The 26351-nt window shown below is 50.0% G+C and overlaps 1 protein-coding gene across 1 annotated transcript; it reads right to left on the bottom strand.

Annotated features, from left to right (window-relative positions):
* Nucleotides 1–8271: 8271 nt before the first annotated feature.
* Nucleotides 8272–26307, bottom strand: LOC132248497 (uncharacterized). The gene is made up of 3 exons (XM_059721536.1): nucleotides 25108–26307; nucleotides 21100–21204; nucleotides 8272–15363 (listed from the first exon to the last, which is right to left on the bottom strand). Exon 3 carries the CDS (start codon nucleotides 12715–12717, stop codon nucleotides 11767–11769), a length of 951 nt encoding a protein of 316 aa, XP_059577519.1. The 5' UTR covers nucleotides 12718–15363; nucleotides 21100–21204; nucleotides 25108–26307; the 3' UTR covers nucleotides 8272–11766.
* Between the last annotated feature and the right edge of the window lie 44 nt (nucleotides 26308–26351).

The following is a 26351-nucleotide window of genomic DNA, read 5'->3' as shown; positions in this document are numbered from 1 at the left end:
CAGAACCATAAGCCTTTCAACACAACCAACAAAAACACCAGCTTTTTCGCTTCAAGTCTCAAAACAGTAACATTCACGTCATAACATAAGAATCTTTCCCGAACCACAAAGAAACGCTTCTCCCCCCTTTACATAACCAACTCAAACATTTCGACTCCGTCCCATTGATCAACACATCACACAAATCATAACATTGTTTCTCTCAACCCTTCCCCTCCTTCCTACTCAAACAACTTCCTCCAAATCAATGCCTTCCCACTCCCCTTTCCTCCTATAATACCCCAATTCTGCATATGCTAAATAAACACACTCCCCTGAAGTAAAACAAAGCTCCTTCTGAACCAATAAACACCTCGTCTTCCACTCCCATATACAATCCCAGTACCTTCAAGCCCTCCCTCTCCACACACCACCCCTCCTCCAACCCCCTCCACTCCCCCACTGCCAACAGACTACTCTTCCCCTTATTTACCCGTGGCCCCGCCACCTCCTCATACTCCCAAATTCCCTCCACCACCCTCCTCAAAGACCCCTCATCCCAAACCATAAACATCACATCATCCATGTATAACGTGACCCTCAATTCCCCTCCCCCCGGCACCGGAATTCCCCTCACCCTCCCATCCCTTCTCACCCTTTGCGCCAATGGCTCTATGCCACTCTCTGGGGCTATTCGTGTAAGGGGGCACCCCTGGCGCACCCCCCTCTCCACCCTAAATTCCCCTCCCAAAAACCCCTTCACCAAAATTCTGCTCCGTGCCCCCCTATACAGTGCTCTCACCCACCCCACGAACTTCCCTAAGAACCCCATCCGCCCCAACACCTCAAACAAAAACCCATGCTCCAAACTATCATAAGCTTCCTCTAGGTCCACACTGCCCACCACCACCCTCCACCCCCTCTCTCCCACATACTCCAACATATCCCTCCACACCCACTGTGTATCCACCATCCTCCTACCCTTCACTGCACATGTCTGGTCCTCCCCCACCACCTCCCCATCCATGTTGCCAAAACCCTTGAAAATAGCTTATAATCCACATTTAAAAGTGTGATTGGCCTCCAATTCAGGAGAGCCTCCCTGCTTCCCTTTTTATGTAATAGCACCACCACCCCCCACTGAAAACCCCTCCCCCACTAGCCCCGTCTCCATAATCTCCTGAAACACCTCCACCACATCCCCCCACCCCCACCACCTCCCAAAACCTTTCATAAAACTCCATCAGCAATCCATCCACCCCGGTGTCTTCTCTCTTTTCATCCCCCCTCAAAACCTCCCTGACCACCTCCTTCCTCATATCCCTCTCCAAATTCACTCCCCCCCCCCCCAACCTCTTTTCCAACACCCCCAAAAACCTCTCCCTTGTCTCTCCGTCCACCTCCCGCTTCCTGTACAACCCCGAATAGAAACCCGTTACCTCCTCCAACACCTCCCCTTGCTCCTCTATCCGCACTCCCTCCCCTGTAACCACCGCCCCACCTCCCTCCTCCCTTTCCTTACCCCCTCAGCAAAATATTTTCCCCACTCCTCCCCCTCCCCTACCCACAGTGCCCATGCCAAAAACATCCTCTCCCTCTCCTTCCCCCGAAACCACTCTTGCACTGCCTGCTTCACCTCCCCCAACTCCCCCTTCACTTCCCTCCCCCCCCCATCGCCTCCTGAATCAAATTCTGCTCCCTCCCCAATTCCCTTCTCCTTCCCCACTCGTATCAACCACCTTCTGATCTTTTCTTTTGTTGCTCTCCACCACTCCCATTTCGACTTGAACAGAGCCTTTGCTGTTCTCCACCCTTCGTATTCCCTCCCAAAAGCCCCACACACACACACCCACCCTGGTGTTTAGCCTCCACACTCCCCTCCCCCTCCCCGTAAATCCACCCTCAGCCACTTGTGATCACTAAACCCCACCTCTCCCATTTCCTTCCCCTCCACCCTCACCCCTTCAGACACAAAAACAAAATCAATTTGTAACACCCTCTTTCCACCCCGGATCCATCCTCATTCCCACCCACTCCCCCTTCCACTCATCCTGCAGCCCCTCCTCCTGTACCCAATTTCCCAACCACCTCCCTGTACTGTCCAATTGCCCACCCCAACACCCCCTTCCCTATCCCCTTCTTCTATAAGGCAATTAAAATCCCCCACAAAAACCTTCTTCCCTCCCCCTCCCCCACATATCCCCAGCTTCCAAAAAAATTCCCTCCCCTCAGCCTTCACCACCAGTGCATACACATTAAAGATCCCCACCTCCTCCCCCTCCACCTTCATGTGCTGTAGCCGCCCCTCAATTAATGTCTCCACCCCCCATCACCCTCACCCGTGTCCCATTCAACAAGATACCCACTCCCGCCGCTGTTCCCTTCCACCCCCGCCCACCAAGACTGCCCCTTTCCCCAATGCTTCCTCAAAAACCCATAGCCTTTTTCCCACCCTATCCCACATTCTTGAACGCAAATAACATCTGCTGCAAACGTTTCTAAACACACCCCCACCCTCTCCCACCTTTTCCTTGTTAGTAAGCTCCTTACCTTTAGTGAGGCTATTCTCACCGCCATTTCAAAATTTTTCAAAAACAAACAAACCCACTCTTGTCCCCTCACCCCTCTACCCCACTCCCCAACTCACTTTCTGACCCTTCCCCTGGAGACACCATCCCTTGCCTCCATATTCCTGTTCTTGCAACCAAACCCTCCACCGCTCCAGGACTCAGAAATCCCACCCCCTCTCCTCCCCCCCCATTCCATCTCTTCCCTCCTTCCCCTTCTGTTCCCCTTTCCCAAATCCCCCCCTTCGTTTCCACTCCCACTCTTTTCTTACCCTCTTCCCCCCCACCCTTGCTTTTTCCTTTTAAGCCTCCTTCCTGCCCTTGTTCCAGGGCTTCCATCTCTTCCGCCCAACTCCCCCCTTCAGGTTTTCCCCGCTTCACCATCCCTCTCAGGTGTTCCAGAGCCTCCCCCCTCCTTTCTTCCTCTCCCTCCTTCTACATCTTCCTCTACCAGCTCTAATACCAGGTCTTCAATTTGTTGTCGTTGGCCTCCCTCCCCCTCAGGTGTTTCCTCTATCATCATCATCATCATCTCCTTCCCCTCCACCCACACCTCCAGGTGTTTCCCATCCCCTCGTTCCTCCACTTCTCTCTGCTCCCCACAGTGTTCTTGCACCCATACTTTGTTTGCGTAGGAGAAGGGGCAGTCCCATTGAAAGTGCCCCTCTTGTTTGCACCCGGCACATACCAACTTCTCAACACAAAGTTGTGCTCTGTGCCCCATCCCCCTACACCGAAAGCAAATCATTAACCAACAAAACGCAGCCAGGTGCCCCCCCAACCCATACCTACTGCACAGCTTTGGCTGGTCAGAATACATAATATATCCCCTGTGCGGCCCAATTTGCACCACTGGCAATAAATGCCTCACCCTCCCTGCATTCCCCACCTCTTCTTGCAAAATTACTCGTGCCCTCCAAGCCCCCATCCAAGCCCTCCACCGGTCAAACACCTTTTCCACCATTTTCACTCGTTGCACCCTTGCTTCCAACCAGTCCACCACATCCCCCTCCTCCAAAACATCCGTATACATCTTAATGTCTACCACCTGTTCCCGTGCCTTCCAGCCAACCTCAAAATTCAGCCCCTCCAGCTCCCCCCATTCCGTGGGAAGCCCATAGGGCAGCGAAAATGCATTGTATGCTCTTGCACTCCAAGAGGAAACGTGCCATTCTTTATAATTATCAAATGCCATCACGCACACCAAGTCTGCAGGTTCCACCTTCAGCACCCCCAACAAAACTTGTGTCACAAAGTCCCACCGACTCAAAGTCTTTGCTCCCTTGAAGCCCTCCTTTGCCAAGGTCACCTTAACCTTCCACCAAGCGTCCCTTCTCCAGTCTCCCTCTTCCATCTCTGGTCCTGCCACTTTTGCCGTCCCTGCTGCCTCCTTCTCCTGCCCACGCTCCTTCCTCCATCCGCCCTCCTTCGCCGCCGCCGCCGGTCCGCCCTCTTCGGGCGTCTTCCCATTCCCCCCCCTGCTCCCGGCTGAACCTTCCCACAGTGTCCCACAACACTCCACCGCCGTCTGCTCACCTCCTTCTCCGCTCCACTCCCCTCCCCTGCTGGTTCGACTCCTCTCCCCGCTCTCTCCTGGACCTCCTTGTCTCTGCTCCGCTCTCATCTCGCTCCACGACCTCCATCCGCCTTGCCGCTTCCTTCACCGCTCTCGCTATCTCCACCGCCATCTCCGCTCCCCTCCCGGCCTCTCAAGCACTGACCAGGCAGCGGACGGACCTAGGCCCACCCGCCAACCTGATCTGAGCCTTCAAGAGGCTGAGAAGCGATAACCCGCCCAGGCCCGGAGGAGGAGCCGGCCCCCGGGCACGCACCTGCCTGTGAGCCTTCCAGGCTCCCGGCATGCTGCCCAGCAGCCCTTTCCATAGGGTCCCCACCCCGGGTCACCCTGGGGTCACCAGCTGCACGAGGCCCTTGCTGCTGCTGCTGCTTTTGGAACCGACAGAAGAGAAAGGCGCTTCCCCGGAAGGGGAGTGGGCACTGGGCCTGGAGGTACTGTAATACCAGGCCGATGCATAGAGGGGCTGGAGCAAGCTCCGAGGCCCGCCCCCGGCAAAAGAGCGTTTAATGTGTCAGTCCTCATTAATCGCTGATACGTCCTCGATTTTAACTGATAAAGAACAGTTTTGGTTTTTTAGTAACAAAAGTATCAAAACTATTTCAAAACCTTTCAACTTGAACAACAAACTCAAACGTTCTCCATTCCAGGATTAGAAACTATACGTTTAGCACACTGTCACAAGCGTTCCAGCTTGAACCATTTCTCCCCTCCCCAACAACCAAATAAACACTTCTAATTATACCCTCCACCATTACCACCACTTATCAACCCTCTTTTACATTTTGTTCACTCCTGATTAACAATACATAACACAAGCCATCATATATTATATTTATATATAATATAATGTAAAATCCCTTCCCACATTCTCCCATCTTCCTCATTATCCCTGTCCCGGCCCCTCCATCCTTTTACACAAATAGCCACCACCAGTCAATCCCATCCCACCCCCCTTCCCCTCTATTTTTATAATAGTGTAACTCCACATATGCTAATTGAATACACTCCCATGAAGTGAAATAAAGACGCTTTTGTACCAATAAACACCGCACCTTCCACACCGCCACCCGTGTACAAAGTAACAATACCCTTATCTCCCATTCCCTCTCCTTGTACTTCACTAATCCATACAAAGCCCCCTCAAAATTAACACATGCCCCCGACCCTACCACTCTACAAAAGCTAGCCACCCTCTGCCACACCCTTTGTGCAAAACTTCACTCCCATAACATATGAAAAATTGTCTCTTCTGTGCACAGCTCTCACAGACACCGCCGACCGCAATAGTCCCAACGGTTGTTGCTCCGCCCACACCAGTAAAACCCTCCGCACCACCCGCCAAGCAAAATCTTCATGCTCCCCCTTCCATCCCTTCCCCACTATTCCCTTGCATACCCTCCCCACCTGTGCCCAGGCCAACTCCCCTATGTATGCCATCCCATCCCTTCCCCTAATCTCCCTCAGCACCCTCTTTGCCTCACCCAACCCCTCACACCCTAACCCCTCCAACACCTTTGCCCTCAAAAATTCCACCCCCACGTGTACCACCTTGCCAGTTTATCTACCCACAACCATGTCCACCGCCCCCCATACAAACCCAGTCTCCTCAAGTATCTGTTGATTATTGGGGAGGGAGAACTCCCCCACTTTCCTCCCCTCCAACCTACAAAAAAGACTCCTGTTGCTCTGCCCTCGTCGCAGGTGCATAAGCATTGAAAATTTCCACCTCCACCCCCACCTCCAGGTGTTGCAAACAACCTTCTATCAGAGTTTTCAAGGCAAGCACCCTCACTTGTGCCTTGTTAAGTAAAATTCCCCCCACCCCCTCCACCACCCTATTCCCTTCCGCCTCCGCCCACCATGATTGCCTCTTATCCCATCATTTCCTTAAAAGCCCATAATTTTCCTCCCACCCTACCCCACACACCCATGCCTTGTTGAGTAAAAATCCCACCCCCTCCTTCCCTACCCCTCTTCCATCTTTCTCCCCTTTCCTCTCCTTTCCCCCCCACCTTCAACTCCCCCAGTTCCTCTGCTTCCACTCCCACTTCCTTTTTATTCCCTTTCCCACCCCACTGTTTCTTTCTCTTCTTTAAACCCCTCTCCTGTCCTTGCTCAAGTGTTTCCATTTCTTCTGCCTAGTCTTCCCCCCTGGGCTTCCCCTTGTCCCCCCATTGCTCCACCATGCCCCTCAGCTGCTTCAACGCCAGATCCCCACCTTCCCCCTCTCCCTTCTGCTCTTCCCTTTTCTCCTCCCCCTCAATTTCTTCCTCCGATAAATTTAGCACCACTTCCTCAATACCCTGTTGCCCTTCCTCCCCATCTGGTATTTCCTCTATGACCATTTCTTCCTCCTCTGACCACAGCTCCAGCTGTTCCTCCTCCACCTCCCCGTCCGCTCCTCTGTTCCTCCTGCACCCGTACTCTATTAGCATAAGAGTATGGGCACTCCCACTGCATGCGACCCTCCCGCCTACAATCAGTACACACTTTTTCTTTACAAAACTGGGCTCTGTGCCCCATCCCCCTACACTGGAAACAAACAGTAAGCTGGCAAAAGGCTGCCAAGTGCCCCCCCAGCCCACATCTACTGCACACCTTGGGCTGATCGTAATACATAACGTACCCTCTATGAGGCCCAATCTGTACCACAGGCAGCAAATGCCGCACTCCCCCAGGGCTTCCCACTTCCTCGTGCAGCAACACCCGTGCTCGTGTGCAGCAACACGACCCGGTCCACACCCTCCACCGGTCACATACCCTCTCCACATGTAACACTCTCTGCACCCTCTCCTCCAACCAATGCACCATGTCCTCCTCCTCCTCCAATACATCATTGTACATCTTGACAAACAGCACCCGCTCCCGCGCTTTTTGGCCCACTTCGAAATTTAAACCTTCCAGCTCCCCTCTCCCCACAGCCGCCTTATGCACCTCCCAAAAGGCTGTACAAGCCTTAGCGTGCCAAAAGGACATGTGCCATTGTCTACAATTGTCAAACACAATGACACAACTCAAGTCCACTGGGTCCACGTTGAGCATGGAAAACAACCGACCAGGCAGCAGCCAGACCTAAGCCCAGCCACCCCCCGATCTGAGCCTTCAAGAGGCTGAAAAGCGATAACCCACCCAGGGCTGGAGGGGGAGTGGGACCCCTGGGGGCAGCAGCCGGTCCTGTGGCATGGTGACTGATCTACTGGCTGGCTGGCTCTCCTGTGGGAAAGCCACCGTGTGGGCGGGAGCTGGCAGGTGTGTGCTGCTTCAACTCGACTCCCTGCTTCAGTTCACCCGGGTCTCAGTCTACTGCCTTCATTTCACTTGACTTCACCTGGACGTGCCCCCCGCCTCACCACTGTGGCTTTGGTCATCGTCAAAGACGACGACGCTGGACAAAGGCAGCGTGTGGTCTTAAGCAGCCTTGTGAGCTGAGCTAAGGGACGGGGAAGAGAGAGGCTGCAAGGCCTGCTGGTAGCAGGGAAGGCCCCAGCTCACCGGCATCCCGGGCCTTCTGGGCACCGCAAACTGGTTTTGTCACAGCGCATGGAAAATTCCTCCCTTCCCAAACCTCCTCCATCCTTGTACCCCCCACCCCCAATTACAACCTTCTCAGACTTCTTCCCCGTCTCTTTTTTGCTCCATCAAGTTATCCCACTGAGGTAGTAGATAAAATGCCCGCCTCCCCTAATCGTTCTAACAAAACAAACGAACAAACAAACCAAACAACTGTTCCTCACCTCAAAAGTCTCCCCCACCACCCCACGTTTCTTTTAGTATATGGAAGCCTTTTTTTGGATGTGGGGAGTTTCCTCTATAGCAGGCTGTGACTTGCTCTCACCTTCCTCCATTTCATCCTCCTCCCTATCCCCCTTGGGCCATGCAACATTGGCATCTGGTAAAGGACATTCTCTCCAAGTGCATCCCTCCCTTCCACGAACAATGCATTCAAACTTTCCTCATACAAGTGTTCACCTTGTGCCCCCATTCCACACACTGAAAGCAACTGTATATATGCAAAAAGCAGCAAGATTACCCCCAACCCAACGTTTACTACGTAACTTAGGCTTCCCATAGTAATTCACATACCCCCCCCATGGACCCAATTTAGTAGATGGCAAGGAAGTGACGCACTGCCCCCCCCCCCCCCCAAATTCCCTTCTTCCTCTAAAATAACCCTCACCAACCAAGACCCCATCCACATTTGGCATTTACAAAAAACCTTTCCACCCAACTCTCCAGCAATCTTCCTAGGTCCTCCATTTCCAACACATCAGTAGCCATTCAAAGCAGATGGGGGAGGGGGAAAAACACCCTTTCCGGTGCTCCCTCTCCAACATCAAAAACGTAAGCCCTTCACCTCAGCCCAATCAGCTATTTTCACAGACATCTTTGCCAGAGAGCTTTATATGCCCCTCTTTTCCAGAAAAAAAAGAGAGTCACAATCCACAGCTTGAAATTATCATGGGCTACAACAACACTCGAGTCCCACGGATCCATCTTGCCATCTTCAAACAGTAGATGAACTCTGCTTTGCCCATGGTTGTGGCCCCACAAATCCCTACTTGCACTAGAGTAACTATAACTCGCAGTTTTACCCATCTTCTGGGGTCCTTTAATTAGATGAATTGGAGAAAAGTGTTAGGGGAGGGGATGTTTGAGCTCACTGAGCCCGTTATATGAAATAATCAATAAAGACGCATTTGACACACACACAGGTGAGAAAGTGGCCACACGAGAGGAACTAGGTGGGAGGAAGGTGTTGAGAACAGAGGTTGTCCTGGCATCAAAATGAATTTTGATTGGGAAGAAGATTTGGGATGTTGCTTTTAGTGATCATATCCTGAGAATTCAAGCGTGCTTGGACAAATGTGCAAGCAGTGGGAAAGGCGTATAAAAGTTGCATGGTTAAACACTGCAGGATGAGAAAGCTTGTCAAGAAACATGAAGTTATATGAAGGATGGAAGATGCTGAGGAGAATGCTAGAGTAGTGGAAGACGATTCAGAAGAAAAAAAACCATGAGAATTTTCTGTTTTTTTGGGCCAGGAAAAGATGAAGAGGACTGAAGAATTAGAGGAATTATAGACAAGGAAGCAAGACATTAAGAGGAAGCTGTACAAGGTGCACAAGTAGGAGGTCTGGAAGACAACCATTCTTCTGTCAATTGCATTAAAAGGAAGATATAAAATTACCTTCTTTTATTTTATTTTTTTTTTAGGTAAGGCACCTTGGGTTGAGAAGGAAGAAGGATAGTGCAACTATTTCTTGATGAAACTGAGGGAGAAGGAAAGAATTGAAAGCAGTATGAACTAAAGCTGGAGTGCCACTAGTAGAGAGCAGGAAGTTGTTCATGTAGTCTGAACAGCACACACAATATTCTAGCAAGAGACAGGCTGTCATCAGAATAACCATTACAGCACACCACAGCAAGTGGGGAAGCAGCAGGTTTAACACGAAGGCACAGTAGCCCATTGCTTACCACACCCCACTCCCTCCTCTCAAACTCCCATATGAAATCTTTGCACGCCTTCCAGCCATCATCCCTTCCTCCACAAGCATATTCAGATCACTGCACCCCTTCTTCCTCAAAAGGAGGAAAATGAGCTGGCAAGGTCCACAAGAGGTCCTCTAGTCCAACCCTGGCCTGAAGCAGGATCATGCCTATCCCCACCTTATTTTCTAGAACTACCCCCACATATAAAACCCTAACTTGCCACAAATGAAGCCATGGCAAGTAACCCATGTCCTTTTCCTAAAAGGGTTGTTAGAAGACACAGAACGATGAACAAGCAAGAGGGCTGTGCCCCTGCTACAGGAAGGCACCTATGCCCACAATATGGGTCAATCCCTATGAGGGGCTAATATTCCTTCCTCACTCCAAATGTGGCAAATCAGTATGACCATGAGCAAGGGGCCAAGATGCTTTAGCCATGGACTTCTGCTTTTCACTTGAGGCAGGAGCATTGGCACAATCTCCAGCCTTGGTGGTAGTCAACACCCAGTGCTTCCGAGGAATGAAAATACCTCCCACAACACACATACAAAGGGTAAGAAAACCATTCTTTGCCAGCCGCCTGCTTCTGGGCTTCACTGGTTGCCTAATGGGACAGAGCCAGAGTAGAGCATAGGTATAGTTACTCCTACAGCATTTTTGATCCATGTTTATCTAACCTCTTTTTCCCCACACTCCCATTGATGAAGGCTCCACACCTTCTCTCGGCAGTCTAGTGCACTGCTGCACCCTTTTAATAGCCAAGTCCTTCTGGCTATCCAACAGTAGCAGGATGAGCCCTTCCCCTTCTCTGTCCATGCGACACGAGCAGAAAAAACACGCAACCCTTTTCCACGGCCCTCTTGATGACATCTAGTTCAGTCCCGAATGCCCTACCCCACTCCAGAGGCATTAAGCAGCACTGGAGCACAGATTCACCTCAAGCTCTTCCACCTTGACCTCATCCTCTACCACCCGCTCTCATGACAAACTGCTCAGTTCTTTTCCTTACCGTGTGCCACCATTCCCACATGTTCCTAACACAGATTTTCAGTGCCTGCTACCCTTTACAAGAGCTCTCCACAGCCCCTAAAAGCCACAAATTTATATTTCCATAAGACACATCATCACACACCATTTCCATACCCACCACCCCTTTTAGCATGAAGTGGTCTGTAAAACCCAAAGGTAAAACATCCTGGGCACCACCTAAAGTAGAAAGAGATGCATGACCACTCCTGGGCCCCAACCTCCACCCTCATCTTCATTCTTTCCCCTTCTCGTCAACCCTTTAAAAACACCATCCACAGGGATGAAGCAGGGACCACTAACAACAAGACAAAAGCAAGAACAGGCCTACTGTTTGTCGTTTGGTTTGTCTAAGGCCAGATAGTGACTGTAGGGGGATTAGCTGCCTGCATTGCCTCACTCAGCCCAGTGGGACCAGGCCTCTGCTCTGGGCTTGCTGCAGGTGGCACCTGCTCAGGAGATGAGTAGCTCTGGTCTTCCGACGGAGCCCCCGACTCCAGGGCTCCAGTCTGGTCTCCTTACAGTACATTTCCTAGCACAATGCACGGACAAGGGCTTCTGGGACAGCCTTCTCTGGGTAACTCTGATGGAAAGCTTGGACTAGGTCGGGGACACGTGCATTTCCTGCAAGTTTCTAGAAGCAGTCGGACAGTCTGTAACCTTGCCAGTCAAATACACTACTCAGTGAACAGAAGGTCTTGACAAGGAGATTGGAGCACTTCCATCCAATCCCTCCCCCAGTGCTGCCTATAAGAACTTCTGTGGCCCCAGAAAAATTGACAGGTGCTGTGGTGGGCAATGCAGCGGTATTTCTTCCACAACAAGGCGTCCCTCCTGCCAATGCACGTCTCTGGCTGCTACACAATTAGAAGAACTGAAGCCATTAGCAAGCTAGGAACCAGCCCAGTGTCTCTGGTTCAGGCTTCTTGCAGGTCAGAGATTCCAGGTGGTGCTTATCCATGAGGACCTCTATGGGGTGCGGTCCCCCTCCAGGTGGGGACACCACTGTGAAAAGCCTGCTTTGATGTCAAGGGCCTCCTCATTCCAAATACCATAAACTAGATCATACGGATGCTATTTATCTTCAGTAGCAGGTAGAAGGGTACTAAAGATCTTCAGGCTCCGCTATATTGGGACACCTGTCCCCACAACACTGCCCCCATCACAAATGTAAGAAGTCTGTGCAAGGATGGGACTGCTGAGGAAGGCCTGCTTGAGATGCCCCATCACAAGGCTATCATGCCCCCAGAGGCCCAACTTAGGGCATAGCCTACAGGTTTTCTGGGGGTCATCAGAAAAATCAGTAGCAAGGTTCCATGGTATCAGCAGGTGACCCAGGCCAGGACTCCCCCTTGCAAGCAGGCTCATGATTAGTCCCATCTTGGCCTGGTCTGTGGAACAAATGATGGGGCGCAGGGGGAACAGAAGGCAGCGCCAATTCAGGAATCCCAGAACACTTCCTTGGCTCCTACTCAAGTGCTCAGGGAGTGGGATTTGAGCCTCAGCTAAAGCCCTCCTGCCAGAAGCAAGTGCTGCTACTGCCCATGTGGGTTTGTCTTCTTGCCAGGTCTTGCCCAGCCTTGGCCTGGGCCTCTTCCAGGCAGGCAAACAGGTCCTGTTTTTCCCCTTCAGGGATTCAATCAGGGCCTGGAGCTGCTGAACTGCCTGCTGAAGATGGATCATCATATCTTGGGAGTCAGGGGCTACAAAGGGCTTTTGGGGATGTTCAAGCAGAGTGCAGTTTGCATGTCCATTTTGGGGCCTGCCCCACAGCTCTGAAAGGACTGGTCCTGGTAGACTGTTTGGACCAAGGCATCGGTGGTCTGGATAAGCGATTAGATGCTTGGAGTATGAGGGCAGTCCAAAATGGTTTCCTACAAATTGTGAATAGAGGGGTCTGGCTCTGGAATTGGAAGCTGCAGTTGAGATGGAACAAGCCCAAAAGCTGCAGCCAGAGACATGGTACTCCTTCCGTCTTTCGCCAGGGTACCCACAAATTGGTCCAGGTGGTAGGCATCCTGCCCCATGCCCAGCATGGTGTCCTTCTGCATCCACCATGCTCAATGACTCACGCATGAACTAAGGCCAAGGTAGGCCTAACTAATTGCCACCTCTCTTGTGGGTGCATGCTGGATCGCGATACTGGGAGCCATAACAATTTCTTTCCAAAGGTGACAGTGAAACACATTGGACTGCATGGAAACAAGAGCTCTGCTCAGTCAGCTGCCTCACTGCTTTTGCTCAGCACCTTCAGGAGTTCATCAAGTCATCCTCAGAGACCTGGATATCTACCTTTTTGCCTGGGACCCCTGCACAAAAAGATGGGCCGAGTGTTCTGATGCTGGGATATTAGAGGCAGCCTTGGTTGAAAGTAGTACGGTCAGTCAGGAACAGTGTTTCACACCCATTTGCAGGAAGTGATACTGTAGCTGTTGTAGACCTTATGGACCAGCTAGGGAAGTCTGGCCTGACATCCCAAGCTCCTGGAAGATGATGAAGATGCCTGGGTAAGGGACTGCGCCAGAAGCCTGCACCAACCTGCATGTGGACACCGTGCTCTCTGGGTGCGATTGTGGGTCACCAGCAGCAAAGTTGTGTTCAACAGCCCTCACTGGACATGAAAGCTTCCTGATTCAGACCAGTGACCCTTCCATTCACTGCCAAGTATGTGATCTGGGCCGAGTTGTAGCCCAGCATACTGTTTACACATATGGTAGAGCAAAGGATGATGGGCCTCCAGGGATGTAGAAGATCAGGCTCACTGTTTTTGTGGAGGAGCCAGGTTATTACCTTCTTCCAGGACTTGGGCATGCAGCCAAAACTTGCTTCAGCTAGCCAGATACATCAGCTCAAGGCAGTCTGGGTCCCACTTCCCTGCAGGCTGGACTCTGTGCCATCTTGGTCTGAAGCTGTAGTCCACATCTCACTCTGGCCTCCACCAGGAGCTTAGCCTCAAGCCCCTCTGCTGAGGGGAGTGGCAGAAGGGTTCCCGATGCAGTCATCACCCAGTGCCCTACAGGCCTGCTACCTCTCAGTTGAGGACACCATTGTAGTAGGAAGTCTCTTCTGCAGGTACTGTATACAACATCCTGAGCCCAGTCAGATCTCACTGCATTGGGGCAGAGTGAGGCTCCAGAAGCAGACTAGCAACAGCAGTCTAGCAAGCCAGGGCCGTGGTCAGTAACTGGAGCCACAGAGTTACTGGTGCAGACTGTGGACCTTGCAAGAGCTGGTATTAGGGATACTATGTGCTTATGCTAGTCTAGATCAGCATGGTCTATGCACTAAGAAGCCACAGCCTGGGGAAACAGAAGGAAATCTCTTGGTCAAGGATACCATGAACTGGTCCGGTGGAAAAAGAAAAAAAGTTGTTTCTTGGAAAGCACTAGTAGCAGTACCTTCTTATTTCATCTTTTGAGAAGATATTATTGCAAGCCTTACTTTTGCCACTCTTGGCCATTTTCAAATCCTATGCCACACTACAGACATGTGGCTGAAGCACAAGATGTCTAATAGACTGTTTCTATCAGACCACCAAGCAAGCATTACAGGTGTGACCATCAGTTGATGTACTCATTTCTTCCTTTCCTTTGCTGGCCAACAAAGCCAGAGCAAATGGAGCAAAGGCAACATGACAACATGATCAAGCAGATCATCCCAATGCAGATCATCAGCCCTTTGGCATGGAAAAGTTAGTAGCAGGAACTGATCTAACCAGATGCTTCTATTATAGCCAACATCTCTCTATACATGCGTCAGGTTCCTTGCAACAGTTCCCCTCCCACCACCCAAATTTAAAAAAGCTAAAAACCAAAACACCCCACTAGCAGCTATGTCAGCACAGACCGTAAGCCAAGGTCAAAAGGAAACACGACAGCCACAGGCAGCACCAGCGTTCCATGATGGTATAGAAGAGACAGTTCTGGAAGGGAGGATTTTGCATCTTGCACAGTAAGGGGAAAACCCCACCTAACTGACACCTTTGCAATCCAAACAAGAACTGCTTTGGTTCAGTTGCAAAAAGTTCCAGAGAAACCAAGCAGTGTGAATAAGAAGGGGTCACAGCCTTTGTGATGGTACTGGAACAAGCCACCTCAAAAAACACAGGGCAGACTGAAGGGAAAGTTGGAGAACTTCCCAGATTCTAAGTCAGCTGCTGCCAGTGCGTGCTACCTCCCTCCCAAGCTCCCCCACTGGTTTAAGCGAGGGTCTCTATTGCGCTCTTGTGGGTTGTTGGACACGTGCTGGAGCAAGCACGTGTTCTCTTGCTTCTGGTATGTGACAATAGGGCATCAGGCTGAAGATGCATCACCTGCTGCTTTTCTCAACTGGGCAGTGATAGTTATGGGAACTGTGACTGTACCTTGAGTCTTTGTCCAAGCCTGCAAAAGAAGCCCTGATAGCAGAAGGGCTGTTGTCAGGCTGTGAAGAGATGAGGCAAGTCCCAAGGTTTGGGGAAAACAGGTGGCTGGCCCACTGCTGGGGAGAAGAGCAGTGCCATGGGACTCTGGTCCGCTGTTAAAAGGCACCTGGGCTGGCTGTCCATCTTCCACTGCCTTAGTCGAGCAACAGCTGACAGGTCTTTGGTATATCTGCTCACAGAGGCTTCAAACTTCCTGCAGGCTTCAGACTTCCCACATCTCTTCATCCAGGTCACCAGCTTGGAAAGCCTCTTTTGGGCCTCACACTTCAGAACTTCTGCTTGGTGTCGGGCCTGAGGCTCTGGAGAGAGAGAGACACACACAAGGGTGTAAGTGGCATCGAGACAGTAGTTAAAACCTTACAAATGCAAAAGATGAAGGACCTATATGCCTATAAAGCTGAATGAGCCACAAGTTTTATTGCCCACAATTACTGCGATTCCCTTCACTGGTGATGGATAGAAGCTGTCAAGTCTGTTCTGTACCCAAGACCCAAAGCATCCCAACCAGGAGAACCATGAGCAAGCTTGGCGTACCAGAACAAGACAGATGCAAAAGTTGCCATGTTGATCTGAAGTTCCCCCAAACACAGGGTTTCTGACTTGGGCTCATCCAAGCACCACTATAGGTGTGCACGCACACATACACACTACTGTAAATACCATTATATTCTCTTCCTTCAATGAGCACACACACACACACACACACACACACACACACACACACAGTCATGCCCCTGACCCCACCCCAGCAAAAAGAGAAACTTAGCCTCCTTTGTTTATAAGGAAGGCAATACATGAGTGGACTGGGACGGGGGCTGTTCCAGGACAGTCCTAACCTGCAATACTATACAGCACCAAGCTGTGGAAGTGTGATGCTGGTCTCAAGCTCCTGAACTCATCTGGAGAGCCCTTAGTGCAGTGATTCTCTACCAGGATGCTATAGCATGGCAGAGTGCCTTGAGATCCTCTCACAGCTGCCACAGGGGACCTCACAAGGTTGCACCATTAAGCATGCAAACATGCATCTCAGGAGAGAAATAGGTGCCACAGATTGCAAATAGGACAGCATCAAAAACATCCTGACCTCTTACCATCTTCCCTACTTCTTTTCAAGTAGGGAAAAAACAATGAAGCGGGCTCTCTTGCCAAGAGTATAAAAACAAAAGCAGAAGAAAGAGAGCCGAGACATTTACTGAGAGATGCCTCGTGTCTGACAAGGCCAAGAGCCACTGCTGCCCCCGAGATGCTAGAGCTGCTACAAATTTTGAAGGCCCCAAGGTCTCAATATATGATCCACACAATCTCAGGAGAAGTGGTGAAGCCTGTTGGATCACCATCAAGTCCTTCGACTCCACTGCATTCAAATATTGGCCGCTTCCTACACAGGGAACCAGCAGGCTCGAGTTGCTCCATCCATGCGTCTGCCCCATTCTCCGAGATTGGGGACCAGGGATGAGAACGTGTTGGTTGAAATTTTAACAGGCTGCATACAAACCCTATAATACATGCATACAGGGCCAGTCACCTTCATAGGGTGTGGAGACAGTGTAAAAGAAGAGGAATTCAAGGTAGGTATTTCAGGGCAGCTCATGTCATACACTTGTGATTTGAAGAGAGCAGCTGGGTACTTGGTATCACTGGACTCCATGGGCAGTTACCTTGTCTGGTGCATTGCTCTATCAGCACAATGAATATTTTTTCCCCCACCAGTGATGAAGGAAATAAAAGCCTTACTACTATGCTAGGGGTCTTGAGATACGTTATTCAGTTTGTCATCCTAGCAAAAACAGGAAAAGACATCCAGGGCCTGACTGCTCACTGCTTCTTCCAGTGGTGTGGAGCACATGATGCCCGTCAGGCAGAGATATACTTGCCCAAGCCCACAGCCTGGTCTGCTCCCAGCATTCACACTCATCCACCCCCCATCCCAACCCTCTGCAAGGCCCTGAAGTGCTTCTCCCTGCTCTTCCTATGCTGCCCCTGCCACCTCAGGAGCCCCTTGACCTCCCTCTCCCACCCATCAATCTCCTCACACCCCTCCAAGTCCTACCCTGCCTCCTCCCTACCCTCTCAAGCCACAGTATCCTGCACAGATGCAACCCTTCATGCCCAGCCTGCCTGACTCCTCACTACCCAGCCCCAGCTCTCTGGGCCCTTTCAGGCACCTCCACATATTCAAACCTCACTGCTGCTCCTTGCATACCCTGCTCCCCCCTCGCCCACAAACCTTTTTCCATCTTCTCAGAGCCCAGCTTCCCCCCCAAAACCCAGCTGCCCCCACACCTCCCTGCACTGGCTAGGCTCCAACCCTACTCACCATGCATTCCCCACAAGGCCCGCTGCCCCCTAAGGCCCCTTGCTTACAACTGCCCCCCCCCCCCCCCCCACTTAGATGCTTAAGGCCTCCCAGGTCCCTTCTCCTCAAAGCCCTCCAAATCCATTTCCCCAACCACCTTCACAGACCCTGACCACGAGGCATGTGGATACAGGGCACCAAAAGCTTCACCTTGCCCCACCCAACCCCCACCCCACCTTGCACCATGCCATCTGGCCTCCACCCTCCACAGACCAAGATTAAGACACTGCCAGGGGAGAACTCGCTTCAGCTGCTGGCAGCATCCCGACCCCAGAAGACAGCCCTGCCCATCCACCTCTGCAGGGCTTTCTGCCACCCTGGTTGTGTCACTGCTTCAGGCTCCATCATGTGCTCCAGGAGTAACCCAGGAAAGGGTCACTGCAGGAGCTCCCTTCACCTCACCTTGGCATCTCCCTCCACCTCCCCACTGCTGCACCACTACCCACTTCAGCCTGCTTCTAGCCCTGCCCCTCTCCCTAGTCCCAACTGTTCCCATTCACCACCAGGTGCCGGCTCCTAGAGAGCTGCACACCCTTACTGAACATGCTGGGGGGAGCAAGAAACAGTACCAGGAGTGGATGACAGACAAGGCAATCCCTAGAAGAGAAGCTACCACAAGTAGGTCTAGGTCAAGGGCCATTAACACCTGTGGAGAGGAGGGATTAGGAGGCATCAGGCAGCTACTGAGCCACTAAGTTAAATCAACCCCCTCAGCTCCACCCAGGTGAAAAAGCAGCTCTCCAGGCTGTTTAGGTTGTAGCTATGCTAGTTTAATGACAGGCAGACAAGGTTCTTTGTATCAGATTTACCCATCCTTTATTAGACAAGCCAACAGTTGTAAAAAAATTCTTCTTTGCAAGCTTCAGGGTATAAACATCCTTAGTCAGGCTGAGGGAGCTCTCCCAGCTGGGTAATATGTGCAATGGCATTCTCTTGCAGTAGTTCTGCACAGGCGTCATCACTGCAACCTTTGAGAAGGTTACTATTGAATTTTACCAATTACACAAGACCAGCCTGCCCTAGCTGCACTGCTTGACAGATAGCAAGGGCTTGGGGGAAGAATAAGTTTCAGCACTGAAGACAACAGACCTGACAATCTATCAGAGTAGCACATTGCTTACAAAGAGACCACTTCCTTAGCAGGTTGCCTGTACTGAAGGTGGAGTTGTTGTGAAGACAAAAAAAAAAAAAAAAAACAAAACCCTTCAGCCCTAAGAAATGGCTAAATTGACAGCCACCAAATTGTATTTCCAGGAGTCTGGCTCCCGAGGGGCTCATAGTAGCTAAACTATATCATGCTTTCATACTTGCCTTGAAAACCTGTGTTTACTTTACGAGTTGGCTCACTTCTCAGACGGGCCCCGATTGAGGTTCTGGACATCTCTGCTCAGGGCCATCATTCAAGTAGGACTGACAACCAATGTTCCCAAACCCTTAGAGGCAGGCAAGATGGTTACCATTCCCTTGCGGGAAGCTTAGCTCAAGGAAAGGCCACCACGCTGAAGAACAAGGAAGAACTGGCAAGCATTACCATGAGCTGTAGCTCACACAAAATTGTGAGCCAAGAGACCAATGTTAAAAGCATCACTGCACACAAATGAAGATGGTTTTCTTGGCAAATGTAGCTACGATACCAGGTGCTGGCAGAACTTGTGTCCCAACTACTGTTAATTATGAAGGGAAGACCAACCTGTTTTCAGAGGGTCATAGATACACACATCTTCTCCATTATCCATGAAAACCTGGTTGCTTTTGTAGTACTGACCACTCCAAAACATGGAAAGCAGACAGCTCCCACAAGCATCCTTGAGAGGGGCTTAACGAATCAAGCAATTCCAAAACACCTTTATTTGCCGTCTGGTTTCGAAGCTTCTAAAAGGGGTCCCAGCTATTTTTTTTCTTTTTCATCTGGGTTTACTGCAGAAAAATAGGGTTCTTCCTGGATGTTGTCTCTTCAAACAGAGCTGATACAGTCAGTCACACAGGTCTACAGAAATATGTATCATTAATCCCATGATAAGACTGGGAGGTTCAGCACCATGCTTCCAACATGCCCAATTCGATAAGGAGGATTACAGGCAAGCCAATGTCATTAAGAAAGATCATTTCACTGCCTTACTGAAACACTGGCTTGAAGCCCCATTCCTTGTTAAGAGACGGCATGTTGTTTCAGCAAAGATTTCAAAACAGAGATTGTGTCCTATCCATAATCTAGAGGGACCAGTTTGACCCAAGTGGCATTTGAAAGAATTACTTGAAAGGCTGCCAGAAAGGAGGAGGGAAAAGCACCTTCTCTCTCACTCACTGCAGGGAGAAGGATGTAAGAATCAATGGCTTTAAGTTGCAAAGTAAGTTTAGGGTGGATATCTGGGAGAAAGCCACCGTGAGAAGCCAGCCAGTGGAACAGCCTGCCTAGGGCAGCTGTGGACTCTTCATCCTTGGAGGCATTCAAGAAGAGGTGGGGCAGCCACTGGGCGGGGATAATCTAGGCATACATATGCCCATTTTCTACTCTGGGTATTTTCCATGCTTGTGCTTTACCTGTTGCTCCCATCCCCATCTTCCACACCTCTTTTTTCTGCTGTGTATATCAGGGTGTTTCTAAGCCTCCCCAGAGGCATTGGGGGTTGGCTAAGCCAAGACTGGGGACTTCACCTGGAGTGTGCCAGTTCTCCTGCTAGGAGCAAAGCTGGAGGCTCCTGGATAAAGGCCTTTACCCCTCCACTCAGGGTCAGACACATGGGTCTCTAGGAAAGACTTTTACCCCAGGGTTAGATTGGTGTGGGCTGTGGGGCAGAGGGGTTGCCGCCTTCCTCTGTGTTGCAGGGCACAACCCTCTGGTCAGGATCTCTCCAGCCTGTATTGACAACACCTTCTAGGGGCAAGACATGGGCAGCCATGGCTCCCCTGCTTTACCTGCAGCAGGTCAGTGCATTAGGTCTGTGTTGAGGGTAGTCTCGTGTAGAGATTAGATTATGGCTCAAAGGGATGGTCAGGGTAGGGATGTTCCAGCCACAAGCAGCAGGTTAGACTAGATGATCTCTGGAGTAACCTTCCAGCCCTTCACAAGTCTTCTCTCCAGTCAGACAAGACCAAGGAGGCTATTGGCTTAGGGAAAGAAACTAACATAATCAGCCAGCAACCTTATACCATGGAAGCGTCTCAACATGCCTCTCTCACTTGTCATTAGAAGATGGTTTCACCGTATTTTGATAGTCTTGTCCCTCGGCTGGTTCCTAACAAGACTAATGGAATTTCCAGTAGGGTCAAGAGTACAACCATGGCTGAACAGTTCCTTTTAAATGACCACTACTGGATCTCAAGGCATCTCATCCACGTATAGATCCTTGCACTTGCCTCAAATTGTGTAGGCATAGACTGAAGAGGTACCCATGTTTGCCTATGGTTATAACCTCCTTTGGTAAGCCCTCTTAGCGGGGGACTGTTCCGTTACAAGCACTACACATCTTAGTCGAGTTGGCAGGACAGGTCACTTCCCATGAATTGAGTCATACGTCTGGTATAATGACTTCATCCATCATTACCAAGTGAAGGGGGAGGAAGACTTGCTACCTGGAAGCATGCACCAGCTGATATTATCACCATGGGTGCCCTATAGCAACTTGAACCTTCACCTCAACAACTCACTCCTCCACATCATAACCTAGCTTGGTCTTACCATGCAGCCATACAGAAACAGTCACTGTCCTCCAAGCAGATCCACTGCAAGTTCCTGTTCCTCTTTGGATGCTCCAAGATCTTTCCTCTGTCCATGCCCTGGCAACTAAACACAGGAGAGAGAGGCTCAGAGAATATATAAGTCCTGGCCTTATACTCAAAACCCCCACCCTTGATTTGACCATATTAGAAACCGTCTGGAAGAAAAAAAAAAAAAAAAAAAAATGGCCCAACTGACATGAAAGAAAGGAGGGAAGCAGCAGCACAGGATGAAGGTGAAATGTCCATCCTCTTCTAAGTGGTCACAGTCTGCAGAGAAGAGAGCTATAAAAATCTCCAGGTGTTTGGTGGAGTATCCATCCAGATGCTGATCTCAGGATGGTTGGGTTAGTTCTCTTCTTGCTCAACTGTACCGAGAGCATTCCCTGCCCTGGTTTAAGCTACGGGAACAACATTGACACCGAAGTAACACACACCACCTGAGAAGCTAGAAGAGAAACTGGGTTCGCTCTTGTAAAAGGCATTAATGGTCAGAGGTGTACGATAAGGATGTATTAGCTTTGCCTCACAAGCAGCACCAGGTTTTCTGCTGTCCTTCATCCTCTACAAGCTGATACTACAACTCACCCCCATGTGCAGAAGCTTGGAGCTCTAACCCCCTCCCCACCCCTACCCCAGGATCATATAGACTGGAGGGATGCAATACCTGAGAAAAGGCAGAACCGCCTCTCACATCTATTGGCAACACCCATTTTAAACCCTGCCAAACAGGAAGCTACTTAGTTGACCATCAGGCCATTGCCTTTTGCAGGGAGGTGCCATCTGCACTATGCCAAGCCTTGGTAAGGTGGCACACCTGGGGACACGGGACAAAATTAACCCCCAGTAAAGAGAAGATGCTACCAGAAGACAGTAGCTCACTCTGCAGGAACCCTGCGGATAAGTAGACAGAGGATGCGTCACTGCTGTGTACTTCTGGGCAGCCGAGTTGTGCTCCCCTGGCAGCCAGCCAGGGCTACTCATTCCAAGATCTCCACTAGCTCCACAGCTAGCTCCGCTGGGGAAGAGAAGTCAATTTCAAGGGACTGTTACAACCCAGCCCTGCACAGGCAGACTACCTCCATATACAACCTTTACTCAACTGTTTCTTGCCCATGACAAGTCAACTTGACTTGTTCAACTCACTGCAGGTTGAAGTCTGAAATATCCCTGCCATGCAAAGATGGATGAAGAAGCATTTCTAATGAACTTCTTCCAGACTACGGAGATCACATATATCCCCTCAAGCTTTGCTCTTCCTCTCTCTGCTTGATGCAGAGCTCCTGCCTAGAACATTGCCTCCCCCAACTCCCGGCAGCCTAGTCAGCCACAGCAGCAGACAGCCCAGAGTTCGAAGGGCTGGCAAAGAATGCTCAGGAGAAATCCTGGCAAATACAACCTCACATCTGCAAATCCTTGTAAGGTAAGCCACACCCAATACTTCTTCAGCTACTGCTGAGAAGATAACTATATGCAAGTCTAGGCAGGCTTTGCTGGAGCAGCCAGAAAGACTGTGGAGAGCCTCAGTGTCTTGTCCCAAGTTTGGTTAGGTCAGAATTGGACAGCCAAGCGTGGTGTGCACAGAACTAGGAAGAACAGAGATGACGAAACAGGCCAAGCAACTGGATTTCACAGAGCTTTGCTTTCTTTTCCAAGGCCGACAGATGATCTTGCATCCCAAAATGCATTTTAGCCCTGGCCTTTCAGGCCTCAATCCAGCCTTGCAAGTGTTCCTGACCACTTCTCCAGCACAGGCAAAAGATTCTGTCTCTCACCCTCATCTTCACATTGAACCCACATACCTACTTGTGCTACAATCTCTGGGGTAAGCAGGGTTCTGCAAGGTTGCATGAGCACAAGCAAGGACAACCCCAGGGGCTAACTAGTAGGGTGTTCATCATAGAGAAGAGTCCAGTTGTCCTCTATTGATACGAAACCAGATGCCTTTATGTCCCCTATTTTTCACTTGGAGAGAAATAGAGGATATAAAGGCATCCAGTTTTGTATCAATGGAAGACCGATTAGAGGACATCCTGGTTTTCTGCTAGGATGGCCACCCTACTTGCTACCCAGCTAACTAGCTTTACTCTCCCAGCTTCTACTAGCATAGAGTGCAAGCGAGTTCTGCTCCAAAGAGGGTGCCCCATCCCTTGCCTGGCATAGAGGCAGAGGTCAGCCATGCTGGTAGTTCACTGGTCAACAGTAGCCTGCTTAGCTACTACCAGAGATGGGTGCTACATAGGGCTTAGTACTGGTTAAAAACATTTCCCTCTTATTGTTAAGGAGGCATTTCAAGACTCAAAATGCCTCAGTGGATAGGAGTGGCCCTAACTCCAGGCAAGGGGAAGAGCCCTAACCAAATAAAACCAAAGCCAGAGAGAGCAGAAAACCAACAAGCAGCACCTTCCCTCCCACCCCCAAATATGCAACCCTGGGTCAACTCAGGCTTTCATGCAAGCACCATGCTTAAGCAAATACAGAGGAAGAACTTGATTTATAGCAGTGGCAAACCACTTCATCTCCACACACCACATGACATCTTTTGGAGCCCTAGAAATACCTGCTACAGTAGCAGTACTAAAATGGCTGAGCAACCCCCACACCCATCAGTCCCAATTTTCACATTTTAGCCCCCAGTTGCGCAGCCCTAAACAAGAGGTTTCCAACCTGTAATGTGAAGCATGGCTAGTTACATCTGGGTACCATGCTTCGTATTTCCTAAGTGTGGTGGTTCTAAGGTCTAGGGGCACGGGACAGTAAATAATACTAAAACACAGCTTTGTGGGCCACATCACCCTGCTTTGGTCCATTCTAGCTCACAGGCTCTCCAGTCACAAAGGTGGTCACAGAAGCATCCTAGTGATAGGACCTTATTACTTCACCTTAGGAATACACTCAAGACTGCTTGGCATGACAGGGAGCAAGTGAGCTAGAGCCCTTACAGCATTAACTGCAGGGCAGTCATAGGCAGAAGACTTAGATTTGAGGAGCTGCTTGGACTGGAAGCTTTCGTTCTACCCACTCCCTCAACTGCAGCAGCACCTGGGGAAAGACTACTGTGCCATCACAATCAACCATAAGAACAGGTATTGCTGGCCATGGACACAACAAAAAAGGCAGACAGTTTCCAATGCCATATGAACCACAAGTGTCTAGGTGTACAAGCCCGTTGACAGTGATCTAAACCTCCTGGAATAGTTCAGAAGATCACCAGGATCACGGGCTATTGCTTTGAGCCTGTTCTGCATTTAGGCCTACACCGAGCTTTGGCCCTCCAGACGCTCCACTGTGTGCAGATCCTAAGCCCCCATTTTCCCTTCTTTAAACCTGAATGGCATCTAGCAACTCCAGAAAGGGTTAGTATGCAGAGGAGTCTAGTACACCTTGCAGCCACAGGTCTCAACCCACCTTATAAGCTTAGGAATTAAGCTTCTCAAGATATATGCATATGTAGTAACATGAGGAGCAAATGGAAGTACAGAAAGTCCAAAGCCGACTACACTAAACATACACAGGCTTTCCGAATCAGCTGCACAAAGCATTTAGTTCAGCTCCTAGGGCTTACAAAACCAGAGTTACACTGGAGGAGCGCTCCAACCAGTTCTGAAGCCACCTCCACTAAACCAAGTTGAAAACTGCTCATTGATACCATCTAGACTGGTTTTAGATACCTCCAATTGTCCCAGCCTCTTTCCAAGAAGCAAGTTTCAAGACTCTTGTCAAGTTAATAATCATACAGTTCAACATTAAGCATGCTGTAACTACAGAAGAGCCCAGAAGTACTCCTCCTTTCAAGAGGAGAAGCATCAAGTTGCCACAGCATACTTGGGCAGAACAGTTAGTGACAGTGACTAGAGTGACCAAACACCACATGTACAACTATTAAGAGAACAAGAAACAAGAGGCACTAGCACACGCACATTTTTCTAAACCAAGATAAACAAAATAAATATTTGAGAGCGCTACATACCAGCAGGCAAACACACGGTCCACACAGCTTTGAAGATATAGGAACTACAACTCCTGCAAACTGGGCTTGCCAAAACACAATCACATGTCTTTCCAAGCCCCTTAACACACCACCTATTTTAAGCCTCTCTCAGAAAAGAGGCAAACATAAAAACCCCAGTCCCTCAAATTTAACAAACAGAAACAGTGCCCTTCTAGATGCAAAACAAACAACCACTTCCCCCGTATTAACTATAACAACAACCACAACCTTCCCCTTCATGCGCTCTCAGCTAGGCTCTTTCAACTGCGGGGGAGGGGGCGGGGTCCACCCCGTGGCCTGATCCTTTCCACCTGCACCTCATCAGCAATTAGGGCTGCCCGCACTTCTTAAGCTGCCTGATCCCTTTGGCGAATTGCACTAATACTTCTTGTTCCTTGTTTAAGGACCAAATCTGTGCTTAGTTTATTTTCTTTGTGAAATTTCTGAGCTGCACTTATACATTAGGCATTATTTGCCCCCTTGTTCACTTCTGGCTAATGTCAAACAACTTACAAATTAACTAATGACCTGCTTTAGTCTCATGGCATGATTTAGGTGAGCTGGTAATTGAAACACATTTTCTGACCACACAGTACAAGGGGCTAGGACCATCAGTCCACACTAGCAGGAGGAATAAACAGATTCCCAAGATTTCCCCTATAGAAATAAGAAATTGCATAGGTGCAGCCCATCTGCCCCCCACTCTGCTACTGCTGGAGTGTCTCCCTTAGGCTAGTGCCCCATCACCCCCAAGAACATTAGTTAGCAGTTCCTACAGCGGGCCATTGCAAGGCTGTGGTTATCTACCACAGCTGAACACAATTAACCTCAGGGCTTTCACTGTAAATGTTCTGGACCAAAGCAATCAGCCTCCAAGTCTTTTCTACAAGAGGCTTCCACTCACTGGGGATCTGCCAGTTATGGCAACAAAGGCAATGCCAGGAAGTCTTTTCTTGTGATGCCAGATGTTTGTGCTGTAAGAAAGGAAGTGTTTTTAGATTTCCAGTGAGAACATGGAGGTAGAAAAAGAGGAAAAAAAGGTCTTTAGATTACTGAGACTGTATGCTTGTCTGCTCCTGTGCAGGCAGTGCCAGCAGAAACTGTTTTTAACAACTTTAATCTCATGAAATGGCCCAGCTGAGATGAACCTTCAACAACAGTGATCACTGAAACAGTTTAACCAGGTATCTCACAACACAAACTCTGTAGCATAGAAATTTGCT

Source organism: Alligator mississippiensis, chromosome 1 (assembly GCF_030867095.1).
Source record: "Alligator mississippiensis isolate rAllMis1 chromosome 1, rAllMis1, whole genome shotgun sequence".
Lineage (NCBI taxonomy): Eukaryota > Metazoa > Chordata > Crocodylia > Alligatoridae > Alligator > Alligator mississippiensis.
This window is presented reverse-complemented; position numbering and strand designations above follow the sequence as displayed.

Bases quoted from the DNA above. Each gene is read 5' to 3' on its own strand.
- LOC132248497 (XM_059721536.1), bottom strand. From the start codon at position 12,717: ATGCGTGAGTCATTGAGCATGGTGGATGCAGAAGGACACCATGCTGGG.